This window comes from Alnus glutinosa, chromosome 13 (assembly GCF_958979055.1).
Source record: "Alnus glutinosa chromosome 13, dhAlnGlut1.1, whole genome shotgun sequence".
Classification (NCBI taxonomy): Eukaryota; Viridiplantae; Streptophyta; class Magnoliopsida; order Fagales; family Betulaceae; genus Alnus; species Alnus glutinosa.
In genome coordinates this window covers 10,857,904-10,873,697 of record NC_084898.1, presented here as the reverse complement: position 1 = coordinate 10,873,697, position 15,794 = coordinate 10,857,904, and the positions used below count along the sequence as shown (strand labels likewise).

Sequence of the window (15,794 nt, the reverse complement as noted above, 5' to 3'; positions counted from 1 at the left end):
TTACCTTCCTGTTTGTTTACCTTATTGAAATACCCCCCATAACTTCAGTCTGCGACCGCAGGCTAAGTCGTTCGAGGTGGGTAGTCAAGTCGCTGAGCTTTACCTTCCTTTCTGAAATTTTTTTAACCTGTAAAAGACTTTATATATTACTGAAATGAAATTACTAAATTGAAATCTTAACCTTTCAATTTCCTCATCTCTGAATTTAGATGATCCATACTCATAGCATCTGGAGACCCCCAACCGAGGGGTTTCTTGTCTTGGTATCCTTTCCATAACCCTTTCGGGTCGTCCGAGGAAGGGACTTGGGCCAATTCTATCTTGAATGTTCTTGTCCTTCCGGACACCTCCAATCCCGCCATCTTATCCTTTCGATAACCCTTTCGGGTCGTTCGAGGAAAGGATTCGGGATATCCTTAACCTTATCCTTCGGAAACCCCCAATTGGGAGGTTTCGACCCTTTGTATCCTTTCCATGACCCTTTCGGGTTGTTCGAGGAAAGGATTCGGGAGGATTCTAATCGGGATATCCATAACCTTATCCTTCGGAAACCCCCAACCGGGAGGTTTCAACCCTTTGTATCATTTCCATGACCCTTTCGGGTTGTCCGAGGAAAGGATTCGGACGGATTCTTTTCTGGATATCCTTAGTCTTATCCTTCGGAAACCCCCAACCGGGAGGTTTCAACCCTTTGTATCCTTTCCATGACCCTTTCGGGTTGTTCGAGGAAAGGATTTGGGCGGATTCTAGTCCTCATCCCTTCGGAAACCCCCAACCGAGGGGTTTCTTCCCATTGAATCCTTGCCATGACCCTTTCGGGTTGTTCGAGGAAAGGATTCGGGCGGATTCTTCCCTGAGCATCCCCACCATAACTCTTTCGAGTCGTTCGAGGGGAGGAGTCGGGTGGACGTTGATGTAGCTTGATCATCTTTGGAGAAGTTTGATGAAGAAGTGCTTCCATTCTGTCTCGGACTGCTGCTTTATTCTTAGCAGAGATCAATCAATACCTGGGGACTGTCTGTTCTTCCTTGCTCTCGGTGTTGGACTAACTGAGAAGTTTCTTGCCTTAATATCCTTCCCAAAACCCTTTTGGGTCGTTCGAGGAAAGGAATCGGGCATTCTTAGCAGAGATCAATCAATACCTGGGGGCTGTCTGTTCTTCCTTGCTCTCGGCGTTGGACTAACTGAGAGACTTTCCTTGTTTTCTCTGCAGGGTTGTCTCCTTGGCTTTCGGTGTTGGACTAACCAAGAGACTTTCCTTGTTTTCTCTGCAGGGTTGTCTACATGGCTCTCGGTGTTAGACTAACCGAGAGACTTTCCTTGTTTTCTCTGCAGGGTTGTCTCCCTGGCTCTCGGTGTTGGACTAACCGAGAGACTTTCCTTGTATAATTTGTTGTAGGGGTTGTCTCCCCATATCTTTTCTGCGAAAAGGGTTAACAAAGCACTGCATATACTAAAACAAAATAGCAGAATGCACAGTAGCACCATATTTTCTTTTCATCCGTCAGGATGATTTTGTGATCCTTTGAGTGAGGCTTCAACACATGAGTCTATTTTATCAAAATATATATATATATATATATTTTTCAGCAAAGCGTACAAGTGCATGCATACATATATATTTTTTCTGGTTGATAAAATAAAAACCAACATTTATCCTTACTTTAACATGAATCATGTTTGTAAAAGAAGAGTATGAACTTATCTGGTGAATTCGATGAAGATGAACCGTCTTACTTGGAGTTCTTTATCTTGCATGCCACTCGATATGGGGCTCTATGGGAGAGTTCCTTAAACTGGACCCTCGACACGTGACTGTGCCCTTCGGAGGATGGCAAATTTGGAGGGGTCCTCGAAGTGTGCCATTTGGAACTAGGAGCTCGGGCATAGTCTCCTCGGGATAGTACCCTCGGAATAATACTCTCGGTATGTGTCATCTCGGTACATACTTTTCGCCTCTGTAGAACACCCTCGGATCTATCTTTTCTCCTTGGTAGAATGCCCTCGGATCTATCTTTTCACTTGGGTAGAACACCCTCGGATCTATCCTTTCTCCTCGGCATGACACCCTCGAGTCTATCTTTTCACTTGGGTAGAACACCCTCGGATATAACTTTTCTCCTCGCTAGAACACTCTCGGATCTAACTTTTTTCCTCGGTAAAACACCCTCGGATCTATCTTTTTTTTCCTTAATAGAACACCCTTGGATCTATCCTTTTTTTTTTCCTCAATACAACACCCTTGGATCTATCCTTTTTTTCCTCAATTGAACATCCTTGGATCTATCTTTTCTTTTCTTCCTTTTTTTTTCTTTTTTTTTTTTTTTTTTTTTTTTTTTTTTTTTTTGTGCGATCTCTTCAAGATATTAGAGGTAAAAGTGTCGGTGTGGGAGAGTTCAGCCTACCTGATTGACTGAATCATACCCGTAGGTTGGCTTATTCTTCTGAGCCGACTCTTTTCTTCCATTTTTGATGTGGCTGCCGGAACAAACAACCCATAGACTCGAGTGTTTTCTTTAAAAAAAATTCAAAACCTTGATCTTGCACATCCACATAGAAGGAATTCGATTTTTTGCAGATCAAGAGGCCAAAGGCAATACCCAAGTAGGGCTTACGAGGGACAGCAAGTATTTTGCAGACCGAACCTTGTATTTCAATTGTCCTGTTTTTCTTTTCTTCTCTTTTTTGACTCTGTGTATGTGTAGGCCTAGATAGCGAACATCAGTCGTTGGCGTTCTTGAAACCAAGCTTGCAAGAAAACACAGCCTGCCTTACATCCCTGCGGACCTGAAACACCTGAGAACTGAATTCTGGCTCCCCGTCGAGCTGGAACACGACCGATCTATGGCTCACGGAGTCCAATCAAAACGTGTGGTCTGTTCCGGATGGGCTGATAGAAGAGGGGAGTCGGTGTGAATCTTCCATGTCACCGCTGCCTCGGAGGTCCGAATCCTCCTGAGTGGAGTCTCTCCTTCTTCTCGTTATTCTTGGAAATTTTCTCACTTTTTCTGCCGTCTAATCTGCCACCTTATTTTCCAGCAAGACTCAGCGATCATTAAAGGCAAATTGGCAGAGGCGAGCGCTGTGATCGATGGTGTATGGCTGATCCAACTCTTGTGGTGATGCTATTACCGTCTTTTTTTTTTTTTTTTTTTTATTTCTTCTTCTAGAATGAGTTAAAAAAATCTCTATTCTTGACATCGTTCAAATATTGGAATCGTTGGATGCCATTTTGAACCCAAATCTATGTTGGAACGTGCAGATTGTGCAAATACCTATCCACGTAACCTCATCCCTGTAAGGCAATTTACTGAACATGTTGCAGTGAGTCCTCCGATCTTCAAGCTGCTCACCAGCAGTCACCTTGCGTGGACTCGATCTATGACTTGCATACCCCGACTTGGCAACGGTGCACTACACGGGGTGACTTTGATCCGAAGGATAGCGTGGGCCCTTTGGTGACAATAGCTTCGGTGGTCAGGTAGGCCATCCCAACTGCCGAGACCATGCAAACAATCCAGGCATCCTTCGAATTCTGACTGTCATTGGTGCCACGGAGGTTCTGAGCCACGACTTGGTAGACAAGGGAGAATTTGACCGAGTCGGGCCTCGGCATGTGGTTGATCAGCAAGTCTATGAAGTTCTGGCCCATTAGTGTTCTGGCTCAAGATTTTGGCCAAAACCATTCCTTGCATAGCGCCTTGTGTCCACAGCACCGTGTCTCCATCTTCTTCCTCAGAGGAGTTAGTCACCGGAAGCCCATGCAAAGACCCAGATACCGGAGACGACACCACGCTCTTCGACGTCACACCTACCAGACCTGAACTCGACGTGGTGCTCTGCGAACGAGAGGGCTTCGTGGAGGAGGCTTCTGGAACTTGTTGGAGTGTCCGGATGCGAGCTCGGTATTACACCGATAATCGCATCTCTGTGTTTTCTTTAAAAAATTCTCCACTATCTGATCTCTTCAAGACTCTGGAAGTAAAAGTGCCGGTGGAAGAGTTCAGCATCTCTCCATAGTGGGTCATTACTCATTTGCTCGTGAACAACCCAAACAGTTTTGCCTCCGCTCACTCCCGTCAGACAGTCCTCACATATAAAAGAACTCCGATCATCAAATCCGGATATAGCTGAGCCTCTTGCCGATATCACCATGCAAACCCTTTCCGAGAAAGGGCTGGGCTACGATCTGTTCATCCTTAACAACCATGGCTTTGTAGGTAAGAAAGGCACTTCAGCGTGTCACCGTCAAAGCCCGGTTATCTTCTTGGATCTTCTGGAGACGGGCTTGATCTCCTACCAACGATCACCATTGGCCAGAAACTGAAGATCTTGCTGTACATCCGTTTAGCCAGTGAACGCCATCGTCAATCCTACGTGGTGGCAGATCCTCTGTCGACTGACTCGGAATCACCGGCAGTAAGGCCAGATCGGGATGTTCTCCAGCGTCAGAAGAGGAAGAGCTGACTAGCCGAGGGGTTCTTCCGTTCTTCGGGAAGAAATCAGAACCGGACCGGGTTGGACATACACCTCAGTTTGTTTTTCTTTTTGGACTGACCCGTTTGGGCCTTCTGAACCAGGCCTGCAAGACCCCAAAATCTCCTTTCTTTTTGATTTGTTTTTTTAGAAACAAATCGACCCATCATCATTGAACTAATTGTTGAGTTTGTATGAACTCGAATTTGAGACTGTACACCCTTGTAAAATTGTTACCTCTGAGCTTTTGGGCGTAGATCTGGATGATACCACGTTTGTATATTGCCATCACCGATTTGGTGCAATTAGATTCCGATTTGAGATTTCAAACTTGATTTGATCGCGCAGTTACCATTGTGGAATTTTTTTTTTTTTGAGGAACAATGTCGTTCCCACAGACGGCGCCAAACAGTTGGTACAGTTTCCGGTATGATGACGTGTTGCCTTGTGATTCGTTGCCTTCCTTGATATTCGCTCTCCTCGTAATCTGCAAAATAATAAACGGCTCGTCGGCTCGTGGGGGTGCCGACCATACCCCCACTCCAATGCCTAAGTCAGCTCAAACTATTTATTTTCTGGAGAGTATCAATAATCTCAGAGCTTAGAGAATCTGCCTGTCAAAAACCTGACGTAGTAGTCTTATTTATAGACTCATAGTTCACAGTTATGAAACTACTGGAGTGCTTGGAGCATAATCTAATTAGGAGTCTGAGTCCTAGATCACATAGTCTTTAATCTTATTTTCATAGAATTCAAATTGGGTAGTAGAGTCCAAACTGGATATGACACTAATTGGGTAGTAGAGTCCAAACTGGATATGACACTCTCTTTAGCTAATGTCATTCTATTAGGTGCCTTATCCCATATTTGATGGGATAGAAGTCTATCTTGATATATTTGGGATATGCGGCTTTTTCGAGATAATGGATGGTCTTGTACTTAAGTCTAATTTGGCCGGGTCAACCTGATGGGATCAGCCCCCGATACTATCTTAGCCTCTTAGGCCCACGTGTCTTTGGAGCTGATTATTACTTTGAAGATAAAGCGATGCACACCTGATTGTGAGGCAAATTAATTTGATAGACCGGCTCGGGTCTCAACTTGGTCACGGGGCTCGGGAATGGAAATCCCGCCAACAATGTTGATAGAAGCCGAATGGGGACCGTCTCAGGTGCAGACAAGATTTGGAAGGCCAATGGTCAGGACTCAGAGATCTGAAACACGAGATTAATCCAAGCTCGCGCAGTGGTTCAGTGGGTGTAGGGACACATCAAGCATCAGGGACCACCAAACGGCAAACGCCTTTGCCATTTTGATGATAAAGAATAGGATGGTAAATTGGTAATCCTCCTTTGCAGATTTGCAGTATTTGTGCTTCGACTTTTTACCGCTCTCAATTGAAGATTAATGAGTCCCACCTGATTCAGCCCTGCACATGTGAGTTGTGGCACGTGCGGCCATTTCCTGTTCTCGCATCAGTTATTGCATTTATGCGCTACAATGGTGAAAATATTCCTACTTAATTAGTACTTGAGTTTCTCAAAACCTACCGAACTGTAACTATAATAATAATAGTAATCATTAAAAAAAAAAAAAATAGCCTATTTTCTAGCTCCACAATAAAGGAGACTACTTTAGCTATGGCCAACTTCCATGACCCCATAAATTTAAGGACATAAATTTTTTATAAATTAAGTTATAAAAAAAGTATTTCAATAATACATGTTTCTTAGCATGTGAGATTTTTTTTTTTTTTTTTTTTAATAATATAAATTTTTCAAATGCTTAAAAGACGCCAATTTTAAAGATTGAATTAAAATAAAAATGTTAAACATGTAAAATGATGCTAATGAATCAAGATGTATGAAAAATCACGCATTTAATTATTAGAGAAAGCGGGGGAAAGAGATGCATTCAATTCATGAGTTTAATACTTGCCCAGGAATATTAGAAAAAGAAAAAGGAAAAAAGCAATAATAATTGAGTTGAATGCTTTTGGTCATATGACGCATTAATGGCTTCAGGGCTCCACGTTAGTCAAAACATAAATGTCATCAAACTCCTCAATTTCAAGGGCTTTTGACCAAGAAAAACAAAAACCGCCTTAACTAGGTTATTCAGTTGATACCTACCAAAATAAATAAATAAAAAAGTGATTTTTTTTTTAAAAAAAAAATTTAATTGATTCTTTCTTCATATACATATAAGTCATTGACGGTAAAAGATTTTATTTTATCTTATTGTAATGACACAGTAAAAGAATTAAAATCTTACTTCAAATAATGTTTTTTTACTTCTCTTGGCCTGTGGATCGAGAGTACGTACTACCGGACCGAACATTGGGTCTATTTCCAGTCGCTCTTTCTTTTCTGTCATTATTTATTTATAGCTCTTGGCCTTTTTGTTCTTTTATGTTGCCCACGAAAATAAAAGGTTATTTTATTTTATTGATTGATTGATTTATTTATTATTTTTTAAAGTACATTAAAAAAAGAAAAAGAGAAACAGATAATAACAAAAGGACATTAGCCATAACAAAGGCTAAGCCATAAATAGGAGGTGGATGTTTACCACTACACAATAGGAAAGAGGGGGAGGAGAAAAATAGGTAAGAATGTTTACCACTACATAATGGGTGTAGAAGTTTACATTTTTGTTAACTTTTCTAGTCATTCAAGATGAGGAAGGAGGAAGTAAAGAAATAAATTCTGTTATAAGATCCACAATTTTCTAGTCTTGTACAAAAGGAGGATGCTGGAGAGCTGAAATCACCAATTTTTCAGTCTTACTTCAGTAGTTCTATTCAAAACTATGAAACTCATTGAAAGGATAACTGAGGCCATGTTTGTTTTGATGTAAAATGTTTTAAAAAAAATTATTTTATCTATTTTTATTTTGTGTTTGATACGATAAAAAATCTTGGTTATCAGAAAACTCTTCTTTAATTTATGTAAAATGATTTCCCTTTTTTAAAAACTTAAACCATTTTTGAATTTGAGCTTCTTTTTCTCCCACACACACTCTCTCAGTACGTAGTTCATTTTCCACCGCCATCAGAAGTCGCTAGACTTCGCCGCACGCTAGAGTTTGTTGGGAAGTCGCTGGCCGTTTTTGGCCACCGCCAGAGGCTGCCAGCTGTGACCCCCAGACTTTGTTGGAGGCCGCTAGAATCTACCACCGGACTTTGCCGCAAGTCATTGACCATTTTTGGTTGTTGTCGAAGGTTGTCGGCTATTGTTGATTTTCCAAACGAGTCAAATTTCAAAAAATATTTTCAGCTGAAATTATTTTCCAAAAAAATGATTTCACTGGAAATATTTCCAACATAAAACATTTTACGTCAAAAAAAAGAGAGCCTGGATATAAAACTTGTAGGTTGCAATTAGGGTTGGCAATTTTTGACACGACCCGCGAACCCGACACGAACACGACACGAAAATTCAGGGTTAGGGTTTAATATTATCGGGTTCGGGTCGCCAGACACGATTACACGATTAGCTCCTCTTTTTTTTTTCTTTTTTTTTTAAAAAAAGTCAGGTCCAAAACCAAAAGGACCGAAATGGCGAAACCCTACCCGGATCACGCATCACCCATTTCTTGTTTTCTTTTCGCTTCACGCCATCACCCAGTTGGGCCAGTGCTGCCAGTTCACTGTCTTCAATCTTCATGAAGTTCACAGACTCACAGTTCACACCGCAACCCTCCTAAACGGCCGAGACACCTCTCAGAGACTCGGATCCTCCCCACGAGGTCCAGGGGCCCAAGCTCTCAGAGCCGCAAGCCGAGTTCTCAAAGCCGAGCTCCACCACGCAACCCTCCAAAACGGCGACGTCTCCACCGGTTCTGTCCGGGCTTTCCCTTCGATCTCCACCGACGTCGTCCCCACCGGCTCTTTCCCTTCAATTTCCACCGGCTTCGTCCCCACCGGATCTTTCAAGGTCCAAGCCAGTCGAACCTCCTAAAGGCGGAAGTGCTCGGTTCTAGTCATCAGATCCGGAGGCCTGGGCTTGCCAGCCCTGCTCGGCTGCTCCACCTCGTCGACGTCGTGTCCTGTGGGCTGTGGGGTGGGCACTGGGCTCGTCGACGTCGTGTCCTGTGGGTTGTGGGGTGGGCAGTGGGCACGCGTTACCGGGTTTAACGGGTTCGTGTCGTGTAACCCGGTTCACAACTGGGTCGTGTTCGGGTTATAGTGTTTGACCCGATTATTCTGACCCGATTATGTAATCGGGTCAGCCGGGTCGACACGAACCCGACCCGCTGACCCGAATTGCCAAGCCTAGTTGCAATGTTAAAGTATTAATTAAATGATTAAATTTACTCATTTATATAAGCTTTAACTTTTGGAATAAGTATGATTTAACATGGTATCAAAATCAGGTGAACTAAGATCGAAATCTAGCTAACTCCACAATTCACCTTCCATTTCAATTAAATATTCCATGTGTTGGGCCTCACCTATTAAAGATGAAGTTTGAGCCTATACGTGAGGGAAAGTGTTAAAGTATTGATTAAGTGATAATTTACCCATTCCTATAAGCTTAAGATTTTGAGATAAATAGTGATTTAATATGCAGACCCCAAACATGACTTCATCATCGTGTCATAACAACATTGGTACTTGTTGAACCAGCGTCTTGGATGGCCGGATCAACCATGAGGCTCCTGAAAATAAAGAAAATGTTATTGTAGTGACACCGGCCGATGGGGGAGGCCGGCAAGAAACCTTTGATGCTTAAGTTAGTAGAACTTCAAATAGAAAATTGAAAAGAGAGTTTATTTTTTTGGGAGAGAGAGAAAGTATATTGTGTGTCAATGGGGGTTTTAATGGAGGATGCTCCTTGTCCAATATTGTATCATCGGTGTCAAATCTCAATGGTGCGTAATTTTTGGTTTAGGACATGATTTACCATGTCGATCATGTTAATGGCTATTTGGAGATTGATGATGATATATAATTTTCATGTGAAAAAAAGTCTAAGGGGTTGTTTGAATTTGCGGTTTCAAAAAGTGTGATTTGAAAAAATAAATTTTCTGTGTTTTCAAATCGCAATTTTAAAAAAATATAATTTTAAATTATTATTTTTCTGCGATTTTGTTTAAAATTGGACTTCTTGAGCAAAAAATCATAATACCAAATGCATTCTAAGAGTGATTAATAATTTATTTTTCTGCGAGGATGGTGGTGTAATTTGATAACCTGATTTTTTTTTTTTTTTGGGTAGAGGCTACTTGAATAGTGTATCACTAGTACCTTTGGCCGTTTAAAAATTGGTAGATGACGAATGCAATATTTCTTACAAAAGAAATAATTCTTGTACATTTTTTGTGTAAAAAGAGATGTACAAACTGCATCCATTCCGTCTTCTACGACAGTTAAACTTTAAATGAGGACTGCGGGTTTGGATTGAAGATTAAATAAGATGAGACAAAAAAAAAAAAAAAAAAAAAAAAAAAAAAAAAAAAAAAAAAAAAAAAAAAAGAAAAAAGAAAAAAAAAAAAGAAAAAGAAAAAGGTGCAAGTAAATTATAGGGTTGCTGAATTGAAGCACGCCCAGATACTAACTCCAATAGATGCCTCAGGCGTGAGAGGAAAGGCTGGCAAAACTCGACCCCAATCCCCCCAACCGCCCACCCACCATCATGCATACATGTAACATCATACATTCTTATTTGCTTTATACCATGCATGCATGCACTTCTTTTAATTAAATAGCATATTAAATCTCGTTTTCACCATATATATAGGACAAAGTTTTCATATTAAATTTTGCTACTTTCCCAGTATGGTGAGAAATTTACTTAAATTATAAACTAACATTATTAGCCCTTGATTATTTCAATGTAATTGTCTCCTTGTGATGTAATCCCAATGAGCACCACCCTAATCTTTTGTACCTATTAATGGGGTTAATTCATAAAATAAACACAAGTGGCCGGAAGAAAATCTGTCGTTTTACAAGTTCAAATTTCAGTGCTTTTTTTAGATGCATTCTCTCTGCCAGTTTCCATTCTCTTTCTATTCCTCTATTCTCCCGGCCGCCTGTTCCACTTCAAACTCCTATAAAAGATTCCACCCCATCTCCATCCCCATCATTTTGTTTCTCTTTCTACCCAGCTATTTCTTTATACATACTACGGAATTTTAGAATATTTATAATAATAATAATAAAATGTCTCCTTTTGAGGATCTATATACAATTAACAGAGTAGATGGGGTTTAGGAGGGGTTTCCCTGTTGCATTGAAAACTTGAAGCTCACCAACACAGTGAAAATAGTTATTGTTGCTTTGATTTCAAGGAGAAACAAAAGTAATTCTTAAATTAAAGCATTCATCAAAGTTAGATGGGAGAGAAAACTTTTTATTTGAAAAGGACTTGACTCTATTAATTATCTGCATTACCAACTCAGTGTCCAAACAAGTTAGTTAATTCCCCCACTTTTTTTTTGTTTTTTTTGGTACCACATATATATATGAATAGCATCTTTGTGGAAGTAATATAATATTTATTTAGCATTTTAGAAGAAAATATTATATAAACAGCTAGCTTTTGCGTAATGTGAAATAATAATGCATGTAATTAACAATCTGCTGCAACGTACACCGCCGTGGTTGGCAAATTAAAAGGGAAACAACCGATGATGATGATGATGATAAGCTGAGCCACAAGCATCAAGGACCAAATTAAACCTCCCACAACTCTGCTCTCTCTTTGATGATATTTCGTTTTTCCTATTAAATGAATTTTGTTCCTATTCTCCATTTCTCTCTACTCCCACCCAAGAAAGTGACAGAATCCATGTGGGTAATTCCAAAATCTTCAGAAGGGCATTCCAGTAATTCCCTCTCCCCACCCTCCATTTAATATGGCGCCATTCCTTTCCCCACCAAACAAACAACGCACAACAAAAACCAAAGCGACATGAGAACTCCCCAACACACCAAGCCAAAACAAAGGCAACCTTAGAAACTGTCTGTCTTTTGCACAGAGAAAGGGAACGGGGAAGAGAAGAGGGGATCCGAACGTGGCTTTGGATGGCGAGCGGGTGGGTCAAGTCGTTGCACTGCAAATCGAGAGCGTTCGAGGACGTGTACCACCCCAACCCGAAGCGCCTCATACCCAGTGCCAGTTGCAGAAAGAGCGTGCAGAGCATTAGGGACGTCATCGACACCACCAAGCACAAGCCCAGAAACCCCAAGTCCACGTCGCCCAACAGACAACCCGCTGCAAAGCATCCGCGACCCACCAAATCCGAACCCGTTTCCGCCCCGGAAAGCCGGCCCCCCCGTGCTCCGGACCCCTACCTCCCGGCCCTGACCGAGCTGCATGAGGGCCACCCTTCTCGTAACGTCGTAGAGATTATCTTCCACACGAGCTGGAGCCCCAAAGCCTTTACCGGTCGGGTCGAGATGATTTTCAAGGTCCAGAACGGGTCCAGGACTGTGGCCCGCTTCGAGGAGTATCGCGAGGCCGTCAAGTCTCAGTCCGGTTCGGGCGGGCCGACCGGTGGTGGCACGTGGGAGGAGAATGCACGGTGCGTGGCGGACGGAAACGAGGTGATGCAGTTTCACTGCCTGGGGCCAACGTCTGGCGGCGGGGTGTACGACGGGCGGGGCGGCGCGTGGGCATTTCCGGGGTCGAAGGGATCGGCGTTTTGTACGTTCTCCGGGAGTGGTGGGGCACACGAGAGCGCCGGCGGTGGAAGGGGCAGGAGGGCCATGCTAGTTTGCCGGGTCATAGCGGGTAGGGTGTCGAAGCGGCTCCGGATCGACTCGTTGTTGGATGGGCGAGTGGGATTAGACTCGGTGAGTGGGGACAACGGCGAGTTGCTAGTGTTTGATTCGCGTGCGGTGTTGCCTTGCTTTCTTATCATCTATAAATTGTAAAAATACTAGGAAAATTTTCATTTAAATTTTTTTTTTTATTGAATGGGGATTTGATGAAGGTTGTTCTTTGCATTTATCAACACAAATTTTCGTTTTTCTTTGTTTGGGTGGTGGATGGTTGAGTGTAATTATGAAAAGTTGTGTTGATGAATGCTAAATTGCTAATTAACCAATTTACCGCTTAATTTGCTTTTGTAGATTTTGGTGGCCACCAATACCATAGTTAGTGATGGTATAGGTACGGTGGTGCCAATTAATTAATGGATGTACCGTTTCATTTCATCGCAATTAAGGGGTTTTATTTATGTGATTGGCGTTTCACCATTGGTCAATGGTCACCACCTGTTGATGTATTCATAAGAAATTAAGCCTTGTTTGATTTGTAAAATAAGACTTTAAAATGGAATAATTATTCTATTGAAATAATTATTCAAAAAAAAAAAAAACGGTATTTTTCTTTAATTTTTCTAAACTAAACTTAAAAAAAAAAAATTTAAAAAATTAAAAAATTAAAAAAAAAACAAAGAATTTAGATCAGATCTATGGGTGGTTGCCACCCACAGATCTAGGGTCCAATATTTATTTATTTTTTAAGATTTGAGTTTTTTTTTTTAAAATTAAAAAATTATGTAGATTTTTTTAGTAATTTTAGGTCAATTCCAATTGTAGTATATGTGTTATCACAAAATTAAGGAATTAGAATAATTATTTCATTCCACTCTTTTTCATTTCCAATAATAATTATTCTTTTTTCTAATAGAATACCTATTTCACGAACTAAACAAGACCTTAGTGTTATACTGTTTATACGAAACTTGTGCATTAAATTACAAAGAAAAAAAGAGAGAGAAAGAAATCACAATTTTAATACCCCCTTATTGGTACTATTTATATTGAAGACCAACGTACATCTTATTCAGTTTTTCTATAATATCTCGATTACTAGGTATTATTATTAATGTCTTGTATATGTGTTTAACTAAAATAAGTGACTAAAACAAAATTTAAATTAAAGTAAAACTATATATATATATATATATACACTCTGTCCTTTTGTATACTGTTTTGTTTGAAAGTAGAGTAAAAACAAATGAAGAAATATACACTTCGACATATTAACTTAATTAATATCGTAAATTATTTGGATTTTTGATAATGCGTTATGAAATTATATTAAGATATTACAATTATGTTACTAAATATAAATATAATAAAAGAATAAAAAAATCAATCATATATATCCATTTTTTAGTCACAAATTTTTCCTTCAATTCTTATATATTGGCAGCCATGCATACTTCTATTAATATTTTTTAAAATTCTTGTCTTCTGTATTAAAGTTTTAATAGATTTTTTTATTAAAAAAAAACTTTTAAACCGAAAGAAATATTTTATAGTTCATATATATATATATATATAGGAAAAAATTCATATACTCCCTTCAAACTACCAATTAATTGATAACATCTCATCGAAATTAAAAAAAATAAAAAATCGTCAATCTCCCCAAAGTCTAGCAAAAAGACAAAAATGATCCTACAAGTTTGTCAATAAGACAAAAACACCATTATAAATTCAAAAACAAAAAGAAAAAAAAAATTATTTTTAAAAAAATATATATTTGATTTTTTTTTATATATATTTTAAAAACGAAAAAAAAATAATTGTTTTTTTAATATATATTTTTAAATTTGGGCAATTGGCTGGTAGATTTTTAAATTTAATTTAATTTTTTTTTTAATTTTATTTTATTAATGATATTTTTATAATTGGAGGGACATCAACAATTTTTAGTAGTGCATATATATATATATATATATATATATAAATAGATAGAGACTTCATTTGCTTCTTAAATATTAATAATGGAAAGGGATAGAGTATTAAAAGAAAATAAAAGAAGAATACACAAATAATTCGTCTGGTCGTGATTCACAGCAGGCGGCTTTGCATATTCAATTTTGTTTGTTTGTTTGTTCTTTGTTTTGTAGTAACGAAAGAAAGCAAAGGAAAAGAAATGATTTAAGAGGAAGAGGAAGAGGAAGACTGGAAGAGGATAGGGACTGTTCGTTAGCCTTTTGGTTAATTGGCAAAGTAAAGCGCAAGTCACGCAATCGGATCTGTGTCTCCACCTGTTTTGGGAGAAAAAATGAAGGGCGATAGTTGGTGCATGGTCGTTGGTCACACTCTTTGATAGTTGATAGATACCTTCCTTCATTCTTTACGCATAGGCTTTACTCGGACGGTCAACAAAAAACACAATTCCAATATCCTTTGGAATTTGGAAAGGGAAAGATTTAGACACTTTAAAGTTGAGTCTAAAAATCTGGTAATGGTTTTAGTTAACTTGTAGAGTTATTGGCAGCTCTCCCAAGACAATTAACTTGTAATTGCTTAGCAGAATTACCCTTAATCCCCCTCTTACCAGAGTGAAATAATGTGAAAAGCGAAAAGACATGAATCTTAGAATCCAAGTGAACCATAACTTCAACATGAATTGTAAATGTGAATTTTCACAAAGATTATGGGTGTTGCCCCTGTCATTAAACTCAAAAGAAATATTTTAGTTTTGAATAATTACTAGGGCATAATTCCAGCAACAACACTTATATTTTAATGAATGAAAAACATGCTATTCTTATACATATGTTATAGTTCAATTCTATATGGTCTATTCACGATATTAATCCATTCCCGACAGGGTTTGGACTGTTCCAATGGACCTGTATTACAATACTGGTGCCTCAGATATGTATGCATACCATCATATACTATCAGTCTGACTGAGTTTGACTTTGGGTGGCCTATGCTACTAGCAAAGCCATAATCGTGACCCTCATTCAAGCATGGTGTGCTAGTTACAAACAACCTTTTGATCCAAGACCCATCATAACACATCATAAACATTTGACCATAAAGAACAACCAATATAATAGTAAACCCATAGCCGTTTTCCTGCACTAGACGGCGTACCATGTCATACAATGCAATGCAATACAATAGTATGGTTCATTTATTGTCATTAGAAAATAAGTAATACTTATCTTGAAACAGTTATAAAATGTTTTGGAATTTCAACAGGCTTATAACACACCATTAAAAAAAGCAAATCGTGCTCAATCAACTGATATATCACATTATACTGTGAAATCAGTTTTGTAAGTATTTACTTACCTCGTTCACTCATCCATAAATTTGGACATCCTGGGTTTCTGCTACTGCGAAATGTACTCTAAAATTAATAGTACTCCTTTATCTATTAATAAAACCCTATTTCAGTATTTCTGGCATCCTTCGAACGTTTGGCCATAAGAACGATCATTTGACCCATGAATGGCTTGTAGAACGTTCGGTGGTTCAAGAATGCCTGAAAATCTAAAGACATTCTACTCTAACATGCTAACTCACGATTAAAGCTTTTAACAACATAACA

At 39.3% G+C, this 15,794-nt stretch overlaps 1 protein-coding gene across 1 annotated transcript; it reads left to right on the top strand.

Moving 5' to 3' along the window:
• Positions 1–11,355: 11,355 nt before the first annotated feature.
• On the top strand, positions 11,356–12,643 carry LOC133853684 (uncharacterized). The gene has a single exon (XM_062289686.1). It carries the CDS (start codon positions 11,510–11,512, stop codon positions 12,359–12,361), a length of 852 nt encoding a protein of 283 aa, XP_062145670.1. The 5' UTR covers positions 11,356–11,509; the 3' UTR covers positions 12,362–12,643.
• The last annotated feature ends 3,151 nt before the right edge of the window (positions 12,644–15,794 follow it).